Below are 22,860 nucleotides of genomic sequence, written 5' to 3' on the forward strand. Positions count from 1 at the left end.
ATGGAGCCCTGAATGCCAGCCATGTCCACAGCTTCCTGAGGAATTCAACCCACACTGTTGCTTAAACAGGCAAGCTGTGCTTTGTATCATGTAATCCCTGACATCCCAATCTAAAGGAATGAGTAAAAGGCAGCTACTGGCTGACCTCCAGCCATTTAGTCTTCCATTAGAAGACACAATGAAAGTAATTCAGATGGTAGAGTGGCTCTGGAGCCAAAAAATATATAAAGAGAAGGCAGGAAACAGGAGCCTCAAAGCAGCAGAGGCCATGAACAGGCAAGTGAGCATCTCAGTGTAGAGAAGAGCCTGCAAAGAAGTAGAAAATTCACAGCAGAAGAAAGAAGACCAAGAAACAATGAAGTCAAGAGCAGGAATGGCAGATTACTGGGTGGCCATTTGGACAAAGATAGGTCACGCGTCTTTTTTTTAATTTTAATTTTTTGACAGGATGTGTTCATGAGCGTGCACATGGGGAAGGAGAGAGGGGAGGGAGAGAGAGAAAATTCCAAGTGGGCTCCATGCTCAGCGTGGAGCCTCGTGTGGAGCTTGATCCCACAACCCTGGGATCATGACCTGACTTGAAATCAAGAGTCGGACACTCAACGGACTGAGCCACCCAGGTGTGCCCATGCATCTCAAACAGAGACCACCATGAAGATTGTGTGTCAGGCTTCCCTGTGCACTCTCACTTCCTTGTTAATCCTTCCAAAAAACCTCCACCACTGGAGGTAAATTGAGTATGTCTCTGTAATTTGTAACCTAAGTAAGCTTAATTTATTACACAATGTCTAATCATCTTTAATGTTAACTTCCTTTTAATCACTTCCCACTGTGCTCAGAAAAGAAAAATCCAAACTCCTTAACATGACCTATAAGGCTGTCCGCAATCTGGTTCATGCCCACACCTCTCACCTCACCTTGTGCCTATTAATCCAACATTCTAGGCCTCTGCACTATCCAAGTAGCACCATACCTTTGCATGCCCAGCAACCAGAACAGAACAGAGAGTGCCTGGCGATATATATATATATATATAGAGAGAGAGAGAGAGCAAATTCATATATATATATATATATATATGTATATACATATGAATTTGAATATATGAATATATGAATATATATACATATATAGAGAGAGCAAATTCATATATATATATATGAATTTGCTCTTTGAAAAACTAATTTTCTTTGTATTTTCTGTCTTCTAAGGAAAATGTCTGTCTCCCAGCCTATACGGATTTCAATTAGGGAACAAGAGAACTATCTTAAAAATTAGTTTTTCTAAGAGCACTTATTATTGAACTGAAATAATATCCTGTGGAATTTCACACTCTTAGACGAGCCTGCCAGGGATGTCGGTGGCTCAGCTTCCGCATTAACTAGACTTAGAGCAAACATAAAGAGGTTTGGCCTCCCCACCAATAAGCAGCTCCTTCAGTGGGGAAAAGGTCACTTCGGCAAATAGGACCCCATCCTTGTTCTAAAGTGCTCTCTCTTTGTACATACAAAAATGCAGAAGAAAACTCAAGAGGCTTGCTATTCGTCCCCACCCCCAAAATTGCTCTGCCCCTCGATATGTGCACCATAGCACTGACATTATTCCCGCGACCTTTAAAATAGCAAGATGTTATCAGCACTGAAGGCAGCTTAATTAACATGGGAAGCTTCACTACCTCAGACTCACTTGTTTTGCCTCTAATGTCTGGGTCCTGGTTACACTCTCTGGGTGGTTAGTCTTGACCCAAGATTATTTCCATTATTTCGTAAGGAAGTAGTGATAAGAAAACATGAGGACATTCAGATTAAAACCCTCACTCACACAGCAAGTGCTTCTTTGCCTTCATCCTCTGGTGTTCTTGACACTGGTCCTTGGCTTGAGCCACGCCCAGCTGACACAGAAGTCCTGGCCAAGTTTCTCCCGGTGTGGTCAGCCAACTGCTCTCCATCCCTGGGGCCTATTAAGTGCAGACTTCCTGACCCACCTCAGGCATACAGAATAAGAACCTCTGTGATCAGCCTGACACTGGGCTTTATCAAGCTCTCCAGGTCATTCTTGTGCACATTAAACTTTGAGAATCATACTAAGGAAGCATCCCTGCTGATCCACAAATTGCTCTAGAAAGGATTGTTTTAAAATAAAAGATGGGGGGCGCCTGGGTGGCGCAGTCGGTTAAGCGTCCGACTTCAGCCAGGTCACGATCTCGCGGTCCGTGAGTTCGAGCCCCGCGTCAGGCTCTGGGCTGATGGCTCAGAGCCTGGAGCCTGTTTCCGATTCTGTGTCTCCCTCTCTCTCTGCCCCTCCCCCGTTCGTGCTCTGTCTCTCTCTGTCCCAAAAATAAATAAACGTTGAAAAAAAAAAATTTAAAATAAAAGATGGAATTCAAGGGCCCTTAGATGAGAAAAGCAGGGAAGACTGAGGAGAGAAGAACAACAGGCAACGAGAAAGAAGAAAGGAAGGAAGAATGGAAAGAAGTGGAAATGAAGAGAGAGAGAGATGTAATCAAATCTCATCTTTTTGGGGGCACCAACCCTAGAAGTTCTGGGAGATTCCCTCCTCTCTTCCTTTCCAGTCTAGCACAGTCTGCAGGGTCATTTATGCCTTTTGGAATTTTTTTTTTAAACCCAGCTGCTGCTGGTGGTATGGAGAGTCTGACTGCCCAGCTATCTCAGTTGGTCTGACACAGGTGACATTCGAAACTTCTAGGATGGAAAAACCAGGACCTAATGGATCCAGTGATTGACTGAAACTTATATCTACAGGACTACAGCAGACGATGAGTGATTGCACATCCAATTCAGAATCACCATTGTACTTGCCATATAAATATAATTTTCCATCTTGTTTCTTTCTCCCTCCCCCAACCCAGCTGCAGCATGGGCAGAAGCACTTCCTCTCCCCTCATATATTTCTATTTGCACGTATGGTACAGGGTGACAGCCTATTGATAGTTTATATTACAGACTCACAGAATTAGAAAATACTATAGCTGGCAGCAGACACCCACCACACAGCCATGTTATACAGTTGGGCCATTTGCTCCCATCAGCACTTAACCTGAATGGCAGTCTTTGTCCATCTTCTTTGCGGTTGCTAAGGCCAATCGGTCCAAGCCATGCCACTTATGCAGAATTTTAGTTCACTGCATTGAAAAGAAAGTGGCTGTTCTTTCTGCCCACCTAGCCTTAGGAGGGGTTGAAATGTGCTCAGAGGCAAGAGGGAACTGGAGCCATTGGTTTAATAAAAACAATTGAGGATCACCAATGGGTCCAAATTCCATTTAACTGAGGACATTTGCATCTGATTTGTGATGACCTAGAATAACACAGATCTGTGGGTTTTGATTGCTCTCTTCCAAATGATGCCAGAAAGAAAAAAATAAAACAAAAAAGCTGCTGCCTCGGTGAATCACAAATCTCAATGACACTCAGCACACCTGGGCTATTATTAAAGATTAGCTCATAAACACAGCAATAGCCACTAGCTACAATTTCTAAGTGATTCTTTGGTAAAGGGAACAAATTTATCTTTACCTTTTTGTTGTTTTTTGCTTTGCTTTCTTAATACACACACACACAAAAATTTAGTTACTAAGAAAATCGAGAGAGAAATGGAAATTCAGGTTATTGCTCTACAAAATGACCTTTGCATTTTGAATCATTACTAACGTGTCCTGTTTTGCAAAACTGACATAAGTACCCAGATAGATGTTTCTTATTTATAAAACACTTCCAGTTAATCTCAAAATGTTTGTCAAACTTTCAGGCATGTTACTTTTAGTCACCTGGCTTAGAAACATCCAATTTCACCCCAACACTTCATCAGGCAACAAAAGCTAGGGATGGGGCAAAAATATCCAGAAAAGTCCTCCTGAGGACAATCACAAATGCTGGTACACTGTTGATTAACATCTGGATCACCTTAAGGGTGTTTTGTGAACCAGCAGGAAATAAATTTCTGGAGAAGGCCATGGACTGGGGGATGGTTGTTTTAGTATTTAATAATAAATGGTTTCCAGTTGATAGAAAATATTGAAATGTGACTTATATATACGAAGCTGATTCAAATTTGATAAACATGTCCCCAAAGGAAATTACTGGGTTTATTAAAAGCCCAGGAAGGCCGAACAGAATTGCAATAGTCTTATCCTATAGTCCTTGCCGAGGTGGAGTAACCGCTCCCCAGTCCACCTTCTGGCCAACTAAGAAGGAAGGTCAATAATAAGGAAAGAGCAGGGCTGTTCTCAGTCTTCGTTCAAAGTAGCTATGAACTGCCAAGCTACTCTGTGCAAGCCGTCGTCCACAAAGTAAGTGTCACTGCCTTGCTGGTAAAATGTGATGTGTTGATGACTGTTATATTACATCTAAAATCCCATTTACTGGTAATAGAAAAGTTCAGTTAAAGAGTTTTGCCTTATGTCTCCTGGTGCTTGATAGAGCGTTGTGTGATATTGCCAATTTTCGCTTCAGGCGTATTCACATGCAACAGTGAAAACTTCACAAGAATTTGCACATTTGATCCAGGGTGAAATCATGCCATTTTCATAGCAAATCAACTTTTCTCTGGCAGAAAAATGATAGGTACTTTTGCACCTAGAGAAATGCCTTTGTTTTCAAGGAATTTTGAAAAAATAAAAAATGAAAAGTTCTGTGTCTATGGGAATTGTGATCCAATCATTCTAAGCAGAAGCCCAGCAGGTAAGAATCCTGTTGTCCCGCTTTCTGACCTGGAGCATGTTCCTTGACCTTTCTTATTTTGACTTTCTTGTTAAAAAAAGAAAAAGAAAAATGGGGGTCACATGCAATCTTTTTTCCTATGTGTCACAAAGCTGTTCTGGGATGCCTTCACATCTCTAACATCGTACAACAGTGTCTGCAAAAGGGCAAATTGCTGTGGATGTAACATGTGAAATTTCACCTCAATGTGCTCTCCTTTTAGTGGTGTTGGAACCAGCAGGAATTTATTCATGCAGCCCCACTGATTTGCAGACTGGGAGTAAATACTAGGCCTTTTGCAATGATTACCAAGAGCCCCCTTCAGTAGACATGATCTACTGCATTACATTAAAGTGGTGGATTGAGGAGGGAGCCAGCTGAGCCCTTCTGTACACACCTAGCCAGGTTGCAATTTATATTCAGACAGAGCTGTGAGTGGCTTTCAAAGCAAGAGAGAGAAGAACATTTCTCTTGAAATTTTCTACCAGGACCGTAAACCAAACTCTGATTTGTCACTGCTATTAAAAAAAAAGAGACAGAGAGAAATTCTTTCTTCATTGCAGGAAAAAATTAATAGGTAAGTTTTTCTCTTCCTGTAGTATTGCTACTTAAGATTGCTGAGGATCTCCCTTGATGTCTTAAAAAGAAATCCTCACGTGACTTTTCTTTTTAACAGTTCATACAACCTTTCTCTAAGTTCTGAGGACTGAGGACTGAGGACACAGTCTACGGCTTTCAGTTACTGAGCTTAGTCCGGAATAGCCAGCTTCATTTTTGTGAACAACATGTAGCTGTGCCCCATAAAGACTGCTGCTTGCTACCACAGGCCAAACTGAAGGGAAACTGGAGAAGGAGACATTGATTCATGTGGTGTTCAGTGGCCACCAGCCATTTCATTTTTATTCAGTAAATGCAGGATTTTAACACAGAAAATAAGGTGGTTGAACCAGAAAAATGTCAGTTTGGGTCAAATTTAGTGTTAGATGGTCAAACAACCTATTTTATTATCAAATTACACACACACACACACACATATAATACTTGACCCCACAAAATTATATATATAAATACACACACAATATATATAGACACATAAAATATTACTTGACCCCACCAAATTATTTTTAAATAATAATAGTAGTTTCTCTTTTTTTTTTCTGAGAGAAAACACATCTAAGATAGTTATTTTACTGGCATTATTTTGTCAAAGTTTGTTGCCTTTCCAAGAACACATTTGAGGCAGCAAATGCCATTCTATGTAAGATGTAGAGGGTCGCAACTTTTTTAAAAGATACTATACAAAATTAAAAAGGATAAGTAATTGTTATGTCATAGAAAGCATATGAGCATATGAGTGTATACACATATGTTACCCCAGCAAAATACAGCACAAAATATGATGGCTCTGATAGAAATGAACTGTGTGGCTGTACCGGAAATTGCAGCTTTTCAGATCGTGACACCACAATGTTTGTGGCTTGAGGGCCCTGCTGCCTTCGGATTCTGGCATAATTTGCTCTTATCTCCATCAGTTGCTTTAATTCTGTTAAAAAGATTATTTTGAGAGACATGTCAATGTATTTATAGAAAGTAATTAAAAGTCCAAGATGATGAAAAACTCAAAAATCCTTCAGAAATCCTTGACTCCCACGCTGGACTCTCTCATTACACACTTGACTTGCTTATCACATCAGATACGTGCTAACATTCTCTGGATTTCTACAGAATGGCAGTTCTGGAGAGGGCTTCCTTCCAGGCTTTGTAAAAAGCCTGAATTGGAGGCTAACCTGGGAGTGGTCTAGAAATTGAACCCACTGAAAAGACAGTAAACACAGCAGTGAGAACAGTGCTCCAAGTTGATGACAAATGGCATAAAGCACTCTTTTACTTTCGTTGGGGGGGGTCTGTGTGAAAGAAACCATTCTAACAGCATATGATTTGTTTTGCCAAAACAAATCTATTTTTCAAAAACCCAGTGTGATTCTTGATGACTTTCACATGCTAAATGTTTTTATATTATAGTACATAAAATAAGTTATTGTAGAGTGTTTACTTTTTTGAAACTCCCAGACTGCCTTATTTTCTACCATATACTTAAGCCAGTAGGCCACAGCAAAATTTTGAGTGTAATGATTGTTTAAGTGTACCTTCATAAGTATATCTATCTATATATAGATATATAGATATAGATATACATATACATATACATATAGATACACTAGTAGCATTTCTTTCTTTTTTTAAAGCATTCTGAGTATTTAATAATATATTCTACTTAATGATTATTTCTAACTTAATTATTTCAGGAAAAACAATAAATGGCAACTTATATATAGTAAAATAAGTTTCTAAAGGACACTTAAATTAAACTCCGCTATCAGTTAGGTTTCCTAGAAAATACATCACCCTTTGAGACACTTAGACAATTGGGAAAAACCACTAATCTCTTCATCATGAAGGTGAAAATATGAAGTGAAGTATGGGAACCTACGTCCAGAGGAAAAGAATCAACTTTCACACCATAGTGATCTATGTGGATATACATAATTGATGATGCAAAAAAGAAAAATGTTTGTCTACATAGCCTTGTCAAAGGTCCAGAGAACTAACATGGAGAAACTAGTAGGGAAAGTAACATTTGAATTTCCTGTTTTCTCTCTTTCCTTCAGCTTTTACGGGTAACAAGCCTGCTTCTGGGAAGGGGCCCTACATTTCTCTCTGTGTTTTGGATACCTGTTTGGCCAGGTTGTCCTAGCTTTATTTCTCATAAAGGCCCAATGAACACAGTGAAGCCAGGAGGATAGGGGCCGGGTAACAGAAGACAATCCTAAGAGTATGAAAGATTGAGCATAAACAATGAAGAAACTGGAAAAGTACCTTCTACTGTACCGCTCATTTGTTTACTATTCAAGTGTACCGTAATATTTCAAGTGTGTTCATATACTTAATTAGATCAAAAACTCTTTCAGGGAAGGAACCTTGGCTTATATTTCTTTTACAGGGCTGTGCAGTTTGCGAACACAGAAAGCTATCAGCTAATACTAATGGCAAGAACCCCAAATTATTCTTCTAAGTAACCACATAGTGGGGTCTCCAAGAGCTGGGGTGAGAGGTAATGGTGAGTGATAGGGACAGGGGCATACAAAGAATACGACTGAAACCTCTTCCTCGATGTCGGGTGGTGCTGGAGAAATATTGTGGAATACCTCAGAACAGTGATAGGCATCCCAATAAATCCTTGTCTTCCTGCATTTCAGTCTTCATTCCTATACTTTTGTTCTGGGCTAAATGTAAAGATATGATTGCAACTGTTTTAAAAGTTTTTGGTTTGTGTACCTTACATATAATAATAATAATTTTATGGTGACTTTAAAAAGAAATAATCTAGTATTACTTATTTTAGGGATCCCAGGTAATTCATTTCCTAATCTTTTGATTTCCTTTAAAGTGATATCCTGTTCTTCAGAATTCCTGAAAATTATGTCTTTGTTAATGTACAGCTAACACCTGCAAGGGGCTTTAAATTCCTCAGGCTGGGACACCTGGATGGCTTAGTCGGTTGAGTGTCCGACTTCAGTTCATGTCATAATCTCACGGTTCGTGAGTTTGAGCTTCGCGTTGGGGTCTGTGCTGCCTGCTTCAGATCCTGTGTCTCCCTCTCTCTCTGTGGTCCCTCCCCAACTCATGCTCTGTCTCTCTCTCTCAAAAAATAAACATTAGAAAAAAATTTTTAAAAATTCTTCAGGCAAACAGGATAAAGAGCAAGAATTGGTTTAATAACATATATGTATTCTTTTCCATTGGTATCACTTAGAAAAGAAAATTAGCAAAGAATAGATAAAATAATAAAATGAGCATATATTTACTTACTGCTAAAAAAAGAGTTCTGCAAACTGTAGTCGCTATTTAATAAGCCATTAAGTTTTAAATAACTTGAAAGTAGGAAGTCAACAGAGCCTCGCTTTCCTCAGGGTTCATGCTAAGGGAATACCTTCAAATGAGGCCATTTAGAATTTCTGCAAATAAGCCCCCTGGATAAGGCTCAAGACTAACAGAACTCTGATTGAATTCTTGAGTGCAAATGGTGTCAACAGTGAATTTCCAGAACAGAAGTATAACTGGAGTAGAAAAGGGTGGATCCAGAAGATAATTATTAAAAATCATCATGATGGGATATAAAATTCAGAAAGTAAGCTCTTTGAAGAAAAGACAAGATGGTTTAATTCTTCAAAAACTTGATGGAAAAGAAACTGTCACCCATACTCTTTTGGGTTATAAAGCCACGTCCTATGGATACGCAGATGACCATGTCTCTCTCTATGTCATCCCACGAGTAAATTGGTTCTCCATCCGGGGTGTGCAGTGCTCTGGCTGGGTGGACCATTTTGAGACGAGAGGAACAGTCATCCAGCAGCTGAAATACAAAGGGACAGAGATAGAATATGAAATGTCACAACATTATGAAGTCTTAAAGAATCAACTCCTTTAGGACTACTATTCTCCCAGTTTGAATATTTATTTTACTTGTGGTTATTAGAGAGTTATAGAAGGATATGGGAAAAATAGCATATAAAATGTTTCCAAAGTGCTTTCACAATGAGGAACTTCTGTGCTCTTACTGGATTTTTTCCTTGTGGTTCTCTATTTTCCCATGTGGAAGAAGGCTTCTTGCTGCTTAAAAAATGCCTAAATATGAAAAGCCCTGGCTTGAGAATCTCAACTTGTCACAATAGCTGAAAATATTTTTTTTTCAACAAGCAAGAAACTAGAAGACAAAAGCACTGACCCAGAAGTGAGGAGACCTGGGCCTTCGGCCTCTTCTGACCTCAGACCAGTCAGGCAACTTCTCTATGAAAAGAGTATCTTCAACTATAAAATCAAAGTTTTGGTTTAAGACCTCTTTGATTCTATGATTAGAAAGTCTTCTTTTTCTTTTTAACTTGGAAAATTTAAAAACGATCTGTAAGGGCCTTAGTCAGTTTCTCTCAGTTTTCCTAGAAATATTCATAAAAATACATGTACAGATGCAGAGTGTCAACAGTATTAGAAAGATTAGTCAACATGTTGCCAGACCCCTAAGGGCAATTCCATGAAAGTGTGAATAAGACTTTAAGACAGAATAATAAAAGCAAGTAAGGGGAAAATTAGAGGTTTCTACACACTTGCGTGCATGATTTTTACCTGACACTTGTTCCTCCAAAATGCAGGAGCCAGGTCCACATGAGCCCTAAATCATAACCAATACATCCAATTTTTTTTTTTTTTGAGAGAGAGAGCACATGATCAGGGAAGGGGCAAAGGAACAGAAAGAGAGAGATAAGCAGGCTCCATGTTCAGTGTAGAGCCCAATGTGGGGCTTGATCTCATGAACCATGAGATGATAACCTGAGCCAAAATCAAGAATCAGACACTCAACCGACTGAGCCACCCAGGTGCCCCACAACAAATACTCCTTTTTATCGATCTATTTAGGGACTACAACTCCCAACACTGTAGCCTGGCAGGGAGCAGAACTAGGCACATAATGACATCTTGTATATGGGAAATGAATCAATAATATGAAGCAAGACAAGACAGTGATGAAACGATGCAATTGGAAAGTGCAGTTTTCACACCCACTACTTTGGGTAAGGGATGAATGAATTGAATTGAATAATAATTAAAATTACCCAAGAATACATTCCCTTCTGTAGATAGAATAGAGCAGTGGGAGAGTATTCTTACCTACCCCTCCTGCTAGGCAACAGCCAATCAGCAGCAATTTGACTCAATACTGGGCATATGAACCAGATCTGTGACTTGAGATATAGGAGAGGATCCTGAGAGATCCCAAGTAAAAATGTACGGGAAACAAAGAGAACTAATCTATCCTGTCTTCTGTCAAAAGATCTCTCCTTGTACAAGGAGGCATAGATAAAAAAAAAATTAACAACAGCAACCATATGAGGCTTATGAAAGTATTCTACAACATAGAAAACTTTATGTTTTACACAGTCCTCAAGGTGAAGATTTAGAAAAAGATTTACAGCAGGAATACATTTTAGAGAATATCTGTATTGGGTTTTCCCCAAATTCAATAAAATTTGACTTCCATAAACACATACACACACGCACACAAACACACACAGAAATGAGATGACAGCAATTTAAAGAAAAGAAGTATTGCTGAGATGAGGCAGAGATGATGATGATGATGATGACGACGAAGGTAACAATAATAGCAGTTAACATTTATTGGGACATTTCTATGGGATAGAAACTTTTCTAAAAGTTTCTAAGGACAATCTGGTTTCATTCTATGGAAATAATTATTATCTTCCTTTTATTGATGACAAAAATGGAGAACAGAGGTTAAATATCTTAACACAGATCACACAGCTAGTAAGAGAAGGAACAGTGTTTCAAACTAGGGTAAATAGAGAGCTAAATGAAAAGAGGAGAGAAGGTAAGGAAATAAAAGACTCAGTAGTAGAATTAACATCTGTTTTGAAAACAGAAGACAAGGAGACTGAATATTATAGAAAATCAAATCAGTATTAGGGAGGACTAAGTTGAGAAAACCTCACAGGATATAGTGAAAGCATAAGACATAAAATTTATGAGAGGAAAGTTAAACATCTGGAGTGTCAAGACATCAGATATTAAACCTATACATTATTTGTGGTACTGGAGAAGAATTCAGAATAAATTAAACTTAAGCAACTATCAAGAAGAAGAAGAAGAAGAAGAAGAAGAAGAAGAAGAAAACTTTCCTGTTCCAAAGATCCATGTCTTTAGATCAAATAGGCTAACTCAGAATATGGCAAAGTTAATGAAAAACTGACTAACATTTAAATATAACTGAATTGAAAAGTATGAATTATAGACATGGGGGAAAGTTCAGTTATATTTAGATCTGTTTTCTGCAACAATGAATGTCAAAGAAAATGGGATAAAATATGAAGTTTTTAGGAGAAAATGTTTTAACATAAGAATTCTATATCCAGCTTAATTACTACTTTTGGTTATAGGAAACAAATGATATCCTCATGTACACAAAAACTAGGAAAACATATCACTCACATACATTTCAGATTATTAAGAAATGAATGAAATTCCTTCACTATGGGAAAGTCATAATGTGAAATGAATAATACTAAGCAGTAAGACCACTAAAACATGATACAACTGCTACAAAAAATGGTCAGAAAATAAATGAATTAAAAATTTTAGTCTTCATCGAGAAAAAAAAATGCAAAGCATCATCAAAAAGGGACATGGGAAAGGAAGAAAACGCAAGCATTCCAACTGTCTATTTATTCATGAGGGCAAGAGATGCCCTTTTTCTCTGTTTTCCTTTGTTAAGAACATTCATTTTTATGATTACAACCAATACAATAAAACTTAAAATCAGAATAAGAAAAATAATTCATGTCTTAAAAAAATAGACAAAATCACCATCATGTGAACTTAATATGATTTTATTCTTAGAAAATTTATGTGAATCAAATAAAAGATTAATAATAAGAGAAAAATGTTTAATAAAGTGGCCAAGAACAAAATAAATTATAAAATATTGATAGTTTTCCTGTTCACAGAAATAGACATTCAGAAAATATAGTGGGGGGAAATCTATCCTAACAGCAAAACCAATTAGGAATGACAATTATTTTCAAATGCAAGACCCTTATAAAAAATTATAAAATTTTACTGAAGGACTAAAAAAGATACATATATATTTTTTATATATGCTTACACACATATATAAAACAATGCCACAGAATTCAATCTGGCTGCAAAGATTGATTCTTATGAAATTAATTAATAGCCTGACACAACTATAGTCAAAACCCTGCAGGATGACTTTAGAGTGTTGGACTGTAATTTCAAAATTCATCTATAAGAATCAATACACAAGGGTATTCAAGTAAAATTTGAAAACAAAGAACAATAGGCAACTTCTTTCAGATATTAAAATATAAGAAAAAGCTGTAATAATTCTAGAAGTATTAGATATGTTGGATTGTTTAAGAGCAGAAGCTAATAAGAATTAGTTTATTATAAAGATTGCATTCCAGCTCAGTTGGAAGAACAAAAACAGATTAGTCCGTAAGTAGGGCTGAGATAATTTTACGCCAACAAATATAGCAGAGAAATAACTTTGCTCAAATTTTACACGAGGAGTTTCACACAGTTTAAAAAGTAAAAGAGAAAAATAAAATGATAAAAAATTTGAAGAAAACCAGATGAATCTTTATATGAACTTAGGATAGTAAAAGACTATCAGAACATTTAAAAACAAAGAACTTTTAAAATATAATAATTCTGTACATTGAAAAAACCCATAGACACAGTGGCAAATTGGAAATTTGTTACACTAAATCTGATAAAGTTAGATGTTGCTTATTGCTTTAAGAAAAAGAAAATTCATATCAGTGTGAAAAATACTTCCAATAGAAAAATAGCAAAGGATTTAACAAGAAATTCACAGATGACTAATAAATGATAAATCAAATCAAAATCACTTATACAAGTAATTAAAGACATACAAATTAAAACATGGATATAAAATTCCCTGTCAAACCCACAAATATGTTTCTAAATGGCTGCATTTAGCATTGCTGAAACCTCATGTATACCACAAGTAGGTAGAAGCTCTTATTCACTATTTGTGGGAGCATAAACTCCTGAAATATTCCTGGAAAATGCTTTGGCAATAGCTATCAAAATTCTCAAGCATGTTTACATAATTTGACCTAGCAATCTTACTAAGAAGTTATTTAGGGGAAATAATCAGAAAATTAAATACAGATGTATATATTTATCGGAGCATGCTTTATGACAGCAAAAAATTACAACCTAATGGAAAACAACAGAAAACTGAATGAATGAATAAATAATAATCTGCCCATTTGATAGAAGATTATGGTGCCATTGAAAATAATTCTTTTGTTAAGGAATGTTAAATATGTGGGTGGGAAATCACATTAGTTTGTTAGGTGAATAATGCAGGCTGCAAAATTATATATATTGTGTGATCTGCTATGATCACAATGGCAAAAAATATTATAACTGTATAGTAACCATAGAAATATATTCACTAAAGTTATAACTATGGTTATTTGTGGGTGATAGAATTTTCATTTCCTTCTTGGCATTTTTTCTTTTTCTAATTTTAATACAGTGGCCATATGTTTTTATGTAAGTTGAAAACAGTAGAAATGTGATTAAAATAATCAAAAAATCATAGATATTACAATAGATTCATATGGTTTTTCTTTGGATTTTTCTAAAATTTCCATAACAATAGTCACTGTCTTAGTCTGCTCAAAGTTGCCAAAATAAATATCATGCATTGGGTGGCTTAAGCAACATAATTTTGTTTCTCACAGTTCTGGAAGCTGGGAAATCCAAGATTAAAGTAGTGGCCAATTTAGTTTCTGGTGACAGTTCTCTTCCTGGCTCTTTGTTGTGTCCCCACACGGTGGGAGAAGAATGGGCTCTCATTTCCTCTTCTTACAAAGGCCACAAATCCTATCAGGTTAGGGCCCCACACTTATGACCTCATTTAACTTTAACTGTCTCCTTTTTTTTTTTAACGTTTATTTACTTTTGAGAGAGACAGTGTGTAGGGGAGGGACAGAGAGAGCTGGAGAAAGAATCCCATTCAGGGCTTGAACCCATGAACTGTAAGATCATGACTTGAGCCGAAACCAAGAGTTGGACACTTAACCTATTGAACCACCCACAGGCCTCAACCTTAATTGTCTCCTGAAAGCCATATCTCTAAATAAGTCACACTGGAGGTTAGGGCTTCAGCAAAAAAATTGGGGGAGGGAGTGCACAATTCAGTCCATAGAAGTTATTTTGTTTTTCAGCTTTAAAACAACCAACAAATATGGTAACTGGGTTTCTATCTGGGTTGGGAGCAATGAGGAGCTGTCCTAGAAATATGTATGGATAGGTTTCTGGGGAAAACTTCCACAGCTTGAAAAGAACTCACATGGGGCGCCTGGGTGGCGCAGTCGGTTAAGCGTCCGACTTCAGCCAGGTCACGATCTCGCGGTCCGTGAGTTCGAGCCCCGCGTCAGGCTCTGGGCTGATGGCTCGGAGCCTGGAGCCTGTTTCCGATTCTGTGTCTCCCTCTCTCTCTGCCCCTCCCCCGTTCATGCTCTGCCTCTGTCTGTCCCAAAAATAAATAAAAAATGTTGAAAAAAAAATTTAAAAAAAAAGAACTCACATAAAGGTAATTCTTACATTTTCCCTTACTTTACTACTAAAATGTGACTATTTTATTGAGATTTTATTTATAATCAGAAAAATGAACGTTATTTAATAAAAACATATACTAAATGCAAAATGTGAATTAAATATATATTTCACTTGGTTTTCATAAAGATCTATCTACATGAGACAAAGTTAATGAGTTCACAAAAATATTTTTAAAATGTGAAAATAAGGCATTTTCAGTACAGAAAGGCTCTAAAATATCTAGTCAGCTTATTACCTTCAATGACATTATTAATTCTTAGTTTTCCAAATGTATCTAAACTTATTCATGTATCTTCTTTAAAGTGGGTAATCTAAATTGTATGTTCATAATTTTTGCAATAACTAAAGCTCATAACAAAGGAACAATGTTCTGTGCACAATTCCTCACCCACAATCTATCTTGTGAGCTTAGTTTTCATAGGCCAGTCTTCTCAGGGTTGGGCGCGTGGGCATCACAGAACAAGTGCATATTCCCTGCAGGCATGAGGTGCTCGCCTCTACAAATCAGAAGGACCTGTTTCTCATTCTTTCGGCTTCCACTTCTGCATCAAGAACTATTTGGCTGAGAGAAAACACACTGGTTTTGAGATTCTGTAGAATCAAAGAGATGTTGTAGGGGTGGAGAAGACAAATGTTTCAGGACCATAGAAAGAGGGGCTGGATAATCATAAATCAGAGAGAGATGCCGGCTCTGAAGAAAGAGCCACTAACCCTGGAGAGGGAGCCACCTTAGTGCACTGATGACAGATGAGCCTTCGCCAGTTGGAGATGAGTTGCTCTAGTAATGTTCAAAGAGTGGGTAGGAAGAATGTGGTTAAATCATCCAGAATAGCCACAGCAGTGAAAGAAGCAGAGAAAAAGTCTGCATTAGACGGGATTCAAATACCATCTGGGGGTTTTATTACAGAAAGTAGAGTGAAGCACTTTGAAATGTGTTCTGTTCCTCATTTCTCTGGTAAAAGTACCAACCATTGAAGCTGAGTTTCTTTGGAACTGGTGGTGTTAGCCAGACTCCCCAGTGAAATCTGAGCCCTACACTTCCTGTTGTCTATTTGTTTCACACAGAGTCCACTCTCCAGAAGTATTCTTTACAGCCTGATAGCTTGAATGGATACATTTCTAATGGATCACAAAGGATCTCATGCAGGTCTCCAAATACAAAAACAGACAGTATGGAAAAGATAAGGAAAGAGATTTATTTTAAAATCTCTTTAAAAATAAAGCAAAGGAAGAAATAATATGCAGAAACTTTCTAAACATTTCCTAAGTATCTTTCTACATACTGAGACCACATTAGTCTCTGTAAAACACTGTTTATACCATGTCATGAATTTATTCAGAGACGACTGGTGGCTAAAACACTTTGGTCTGGGATAGTGTAATGGACCACATTATGTCCTCCTCAAAACTCATTTGGAGGAAGTTCCTTAAGGAGGTAATTAAGATTAAATGAGGTCACAAATGTTGGGCACTAATATGACAGGACCGTGGCCTTATTAGAAGAGGAAGAGGAACTAGAGATCTCTCTCTCCACACATGTACAGGGGAAAGGCTGTGTGAGAACACATAGTGGTGAGGTGGGGGTCATCTGCAAACCAGAGGGTCCTTCAGAAACCAACCCTGCTGACACCTTGATCTTGGACTTTCTAGCCTCCAGGACTCTGAGAAATAAGTTTCTGTTGTTTAAGCCACCCAGTCTATGATGTTCGTTATGGCACCCCAAGTAGACTAATGTAGATAGCATGTGGGGTCCACCATATGCTTTTAAACAATCTCTCCAGTCGTATATATCTTTATTTCTCTGCCCAAGTACCATCTAGGTACTGGAATTATGTATTTAATTTTTGAATTCTAACAACCATACTTTTGTGTTCAGTGTCCCTCATCCTTATTAATGCTTTTTCTGCCTAAGATACTGAATCTTACCCATTTCTCAAGTTTCATCAGAGGTCCTGATTGATTCCTCTGTGGAGCCTTTCTCCTTCACCCCAGGTGGGAAGTGTTCCCCTCCTCTGAACTCCTACTGAACTTCCTGCCTGAACTGCTAATTTGACCTTTATAACATGCTGTTAGTATTTCTCTAAGAAGAATGTCAGATCCCTTAGCTAATACATTTTCTTACAATCTGTATTCATCATAACAAAATATAGAGCACAGAGGAAAATGCACAAGAAAGAAATACCACTTTTATTAGGTCACCAACAATAAGACCATTTGATAAATACTTCCAAAAATAGAAGTATTCTAAGTGTATGCATGTGTATGTATAGAATCCAACTCCACATGCTTTATGTTATGCTTCTTTCACTTAGCCTGGAACATCATTATTGTCATTATTCTTTCCAAAGTTCATTTTAATTGAGTTATAATATTATATCCTATGTACTATAATTCATTTAACCAAGTCCCTATTGATGACTATTTAAATTATTTCTAATCTATCTATGTTATAAATAGCCCTGTGATAAATACCCTTACCAAACAATCTTTGCATAAATTCATAAAAATATCCCTGGGATAAAGTTCTAGAAGTACATTTTTTTTATGATATGTATTGCCAACAAGTTGTACATCCATCAACATGAGAGTGATCATTTCTCTACACACTCAAATAAACCTTGACATATTTTCAAATGCGTTGCCAATTTGAAATATTGATTTGATGAGAACATAGACCATGTGTTATTTTATTCTTTCTACTGCTACCATTACAATTGATGCTAACTTGTCAATTACACTACACTATTAAATGTTCAAAATCATTTCACATACATAAATTAAAATAATATTTTACAGCATCTAGCATAATGCCCTTCATATACAAAGTTCATAAAAGATTATATATGATCATGGAATAATAAAAATATCACCCCATAAATGGGGTATCTTTTACATGCTACATGAAAGTCAGAGAAATCAAAAAATTATTCCTCCAGTGGATATATGTAATTAAAAAAAATTGTTTTGCTATTCTGAGTCTGATAAACTATCTTTAATCCTATCACCCCCACTCTACCCTTTATCTATTAATTAATCACTTCCTATTCCCTCATTAATGTATCAGTTCTACTTGCAATGGTGAAGGGCATTTTAAGGTGTGGCATTCTAGGTATGAACCAAAAAAATTTGTTTTTCTAACATTTATTTATTTTTGAGCGACACAGAGAGAGAGAGATAGAGTGTGAGTGGGGGAGGAACAGAGAGACAGGGAGACAGAATCTGAAGCAGGCTCCAGGTTCTGAGCTGTCAGCAGAGAGCCCCACACGGGGCTCGAACTCAATCATGGACCGCGAGATCGTGACCTGAGCTGATGTCGGACACTTAACCCACTGAGCCGCCCCTACAGTACGAACTCAAAATTTTTAAGAAACTAGCAAGGAAGGAACATTTCAGCTTTGTTATAGAACATTTTCTAGGATGTTTTTTATTGAAAAAGCTTTTGTTCTTTTTAAAAAAATTTTTTTTTCCTAATGTTTATTTATTTTTGAGAGAGACAGAGACAGAATGTGAGTGGGTTAGGGGCAGAGAGAGAGGGAGACAGAATCCAAAGCAGGCTCCAGGCTCTGAGCTGTCATCACAGAGCCCGACCCGGGACTCGAACTCAGGAGCTGTGAGATCATGACCTGAGCCGAAGTCGGACGCTCAACCGACCGAGTCACCCAGGCGCCCCGATTTTGCTCTTTAAAAAACAAAATCACTTTCTTCCCCCCCCCCCACCATGTGTATGGAGTTCCTTTGCTTGTATTACTAGTTTCCAATACGCTTTCTACATATTTATCTCTTCTCTCTCAAGTAGAGCAAATTGGTTGTCAACTTCTGCTTTTGCAGTTATTATTCAGTGTCCCCAGCGCAAAGGAGTAGTCCCAGTCTCATTTTGAGACTCCAGTCCTCAGGGGCAGAACTCTTCCCAGGTGCACCTCCTATTCTATGTGCCCTTATCAGCCTCCATGAACTCCACCCCCGTCAGTCTATTGCACTGTCTCCCCTTACCCTTCAACCCCTGCTGACATCTCATCTATGTATGACTTCCTCTTGGCCCAGAAAAATTATATGAAAACATTTCACAAAATAAAAAGCCAGTTATCTGACATACCACTGCAAAACTTTTTAAAAGTCTCTCAAAATCCATTTGTTAGCTACCTAAAGTTTTTATTTAGAGACTAAAGCAAAATGCCAAATTTTAGGACTATGTCCTTGATATTACAAAAATAAATGAACTGCTACTTCTCCTTTCCTTAGTCAATGTTTTAACTTTGGAAAGTGGAAAGTTTGCCATGGTCCCAGTACTCTGGGTAGTAAGAATATGATAGATTTTCTCTAAGAGTACTGTTGTTTGCACTACAGAAAACATATCTAGTGAATAATTCCTGGTGGGGAAAAAAATCACGTTTTTGTGAACCAGGATTTAAACACAACAGGAAAACGATTTATGCTTTTAAAGTTAAGGTTTTACTCTTTGGCTAGAGTGGGTTTAACTGTCATTGTTCTCTGCTGGTCAAGTATCATATTCTGATTCACACACGTGTCAGACAGCATTGAGCTCCACATTTTTCACACATACAAGCCCATTTAATCACCATAGCAACCCTGTGAGGAAAGTATTGCTCCCATTTTACAGATGAGGAAATGAGGTCCAGAAAGGTAAAATAATTCGCCTAATCTAACAATCTAAAAATGCCCGGGCCAGAATTTGAATCCAGGCCAATGAAGCGATCTCCTCTTACACTAGATTTACCTCTGAAATAGTTTTGCCCCAGGCGTAAGTACCATCTTCAGGTCTGCCTCCATTTGGATAAATCCAGACTCGTTTTGCATTGGGCTGCTTGTACAGCCTGCTCCGAATGAGTGCTATACGTTTAGTCTCAACTGTAGAATTTCTTTTGGATTGCAGTTCTTGAACTGCAGAAAGGTGCTCCTGGTAAGAAAAGCCCAGAGAATTGCCTGGTTAGTATGTTTATGAAGGATGTGATGAAAACAGAAATACCTTATAATTGTAAATTATATTGTAAAAATTCTAGGAAGTGCATTACCCTCTCCTGTCACGGAATCTTTTTAAATCCCCCTTGCTTCCATGAGTCATCAAAGGCAATAAGAACCATTAGAGTAATAATAATAAGGCATTTATTTTGGCAAAACACTTAACTTTCATTTATAATTTGGAGAAATGAATAGAGATGTGTTTTTGGATTTCTGTGTGGTGTTTCTCCTACTGAGCAATTTCTCTGCATTTAACAAATGAGTTTTTGATTAGAATCACAACATCATTTTCTTTAACCAAGAAATGCTTCAGGGAATGTGCATGACTGTTGTTTGAGTCTTTACTCTCTGTCTTTTAAAATACAGCAACCACCCTTATACTTTGCCAGATCCCTGCCAGGCAGCTTTTCATCCCACTTCAAGCATGTCCTAGTTCAATGCTTTGCATTCATTCCCTGGTCAGTGATTTATCCTTCTCAGCTTGGCAAGAAGTCATATTTCTAGCAATGTCAATTTCTTTTTTTCTAGTAACCTTGACTTGGGCACACGCCTAAGATTTAGATTGAACACATTTCACGATTTGAGAAACCCTATTAAATAAGAACATATCATTTTGATGAAAAACTTCACAAAGCAAAAAGTTTTCCCAGGTCTCTATCCCCAGTCCTCTCTCAACAGCTGACCTTTCTCTTCTCGACTTTTTTTATGTCTGGCAATCCTGACTGATTAACCAATTGGACTGAAACTGCTTTTTGAATTCCTCACTTCTGAATGTCTCCATTGCAATTAGTATTTTGCTCCTTGCTCTTTTTACATATTGAGACATACCCTTAGGAGTGATGAGCAATGAAGCCATAAGGCTCAACTTGACTACACTTATTATAATTACCTTTGTACATATCCACTGGGCCTTTTTCTCTTCTTTACTAAGGTCATAATTTCTGGTCTCCATTCAAACAAAACAGACTTTCCTATGAGCTGTCTGTCTTTTAGATAACTACTCTCCAAATGCCAACTCAATGCTTGGCATATGCTTATGTGGTCATAACAGACCAGATGCTGAGGATATATTAATAGCGTAATTTTAAAATTCAATACTATACTTTTAAAACCTTATTAAAGAGGCAGTCTTTAGCGTCTGGAGTCCTGAAGAACGCACCTCTGTATGTCTTATGAGCTCCATGAGTTTAATTTCCTCTTGAGTCTTTTCGGTCCATCCTCCTTCCATCACCACCGGCTGCACAGGGTTTTTGTTGGGAACCATGGCGGCTGGCTGACATGCTGCTACTCGCCGCCCTGGGGAAAGAAGTCCCTGGTAATGTTGTTTCCGAAGATGGGCTTTCAGATTTTAAATAAATTGGTTTGCCATTCTACGCATAAATCATTCCACTTGGGAGCATAGGCTAAAATACTAAATATATCATAAAAGCAAAGATGCCTAAGGTAATAATATCTAACAATGCTTCTTCATATGGGAGCTTGAGGTTTCAAACAGCCAGGATATGCATATTCACCATACAGATGGAAAAGAAAGATAACATGCTGACTTCCACACTGGCCCCAGCCTCTCATGCACGATATGGTTCAGTGGTAATTTAGTCAAATAGAATCCATGACCTATATAGCCCATCATCTCTTCCAGTCATGGAACATATGTTTTGTTCTCTTCACTAATAATAAGCCTTTCCCCAACAATTAGCTTAGCAGCCTGGGGATTAAGTACTTCTAAAATAATATTAACCCAAGAGACAGAAGGCCTTTTTTTCTATCTAATAATACCCGCAAGCACGATTAGTTTCTGACACCTCTGCTGTGCCCTTTAGGTTGTTAAAAAGCTGTGGTAAGAGAAAATATTTGTTGGAAATACGGTACTCCAAAGAATAATAGGCATAATTTAATAAGTGTGTTGATTTGAACATATGCATTCTTTTAACTAGTAGTCCACTTAAAATTGTTATAAAAGAGATTTAAAAATCCTAATTATCAAATCGTTTTCTTTTTCTATGTTGAAGATAAACTCATACTGAGTCTTATACTGGTCTCTAAACTTTTTAAGTACAAATAATGCTTCCTCTTGCATGTTCTTTCTAGAAACTTATGTTGAACACTAGCTATCAGTCAGGCTTTGCACTAGATAATGCAAATACAAACATGCTCAAGATTTAGTCCTGTCTCAAGTTTGGTGGGTAAGGCTGATATCAAGGAAATGATTATACCAATAATTGATTGCAACTGTGCTGCACCAGAGAAGTGCATTTATATAAAAGTATATAACACTAAGCTCAGTGCTTAGTCTCAACTGCCAGAGAAGGCTTATCTGAGAAAGTAACATTTAGGTGGATAAAATAATAGAAATTCTAACACAAAGTTGGGTTTTAATTTTGTTGCCAAGGGAGTCTTAATGTGCAGATTCTCAGACCATGACCATAAACAAAACTCTTTGAAAATAATTTAGTATTTGCAGAGAATAAAGCATTTGTGTTCTTGTAAGCTCAAGTTTGTGGAAACAGATCCAGCAATAAAAATAAACGGCAGCAATGACTTTTCAGAGAAATCAGAATTCTATGTACCCAATAAGCATTCTATGCAATTTATGGATGTGGAGAAAATATAATTGAAGCAGTCAGCCAATGAATTACAGTGGCAATGCCATTAGGTTACATGATTTGGAGAAGACCACAGTGGTACGAGAAAAATACATAACACAAATTTACGCAAATATAGTTTTTAGCCTACTCTATTCATAAAGTGGAAACAACATTAATTTATGATACATAAGTATTTTATTTATAGTGCCTTTTGAACACTAAAACTTTGCTCAACTAAAGAGAGCTCAGCAATAGTTTATCATTTACACTCTTAAGAGCCAGGATTTGAATGTAGGAAAAGAGCAAAAACCATTATGCATTATTTGTTT

The 22,860-nt window shown here is 37.3% G+C and overlaps 1 protein-coding gene across 2 annotated transcripts in view; it reads right to left on the bottom strand.

Annotated features, from left to right (window-relative positions):
* The window catches only part of DCDC1 (doublecortin domain containing 1), a 491,420-nt gene that overhangs the window by 6,141 nt on the left and 462,419 nt on the right, over positions 1–22,860 (bottom strand). For both annotated transcript variants that reach the window (XM_047878425.1, XM_047878424.1), the window contains exons 36-39: positions 21,103–21,239; positions 19,702–19,881; positions 8,979–9,129; positions 6,149–6,258 (exon numbers count right to left, since the gene is read on the bottom strand). In XM_047878425.1, coding sequence (XP_047734381.1) covers positions 6,149–6,258; positions 8,979–9,129; positions 19,702–19,881; positions 21,103–21,239 — 578 coding nt within the window. The remainder of the gene's footprint in view (positions 1–6,148; positions 6,259–8,978; positions 9,130–19,701; positions 19,882–21,102; positions 21,240–22,860) is intronic.

The sequence above is a fragment of the Prionailurus viverrinus genome, chromosome D1 (genome assembly GCF_022837055.1).
Source record: "Prionailurus viverrinus isolate Anna chromosome D1, UM_Priviv_1.0, whole genome shotgun sequence".
Taxonomy (NCBI): domain Eukaryota; kingdom Metazoa; phylum Chordata; class Mammalia; order Carnivora; family Felidae; genus Prionailurus; species Prionailurus viverrinus.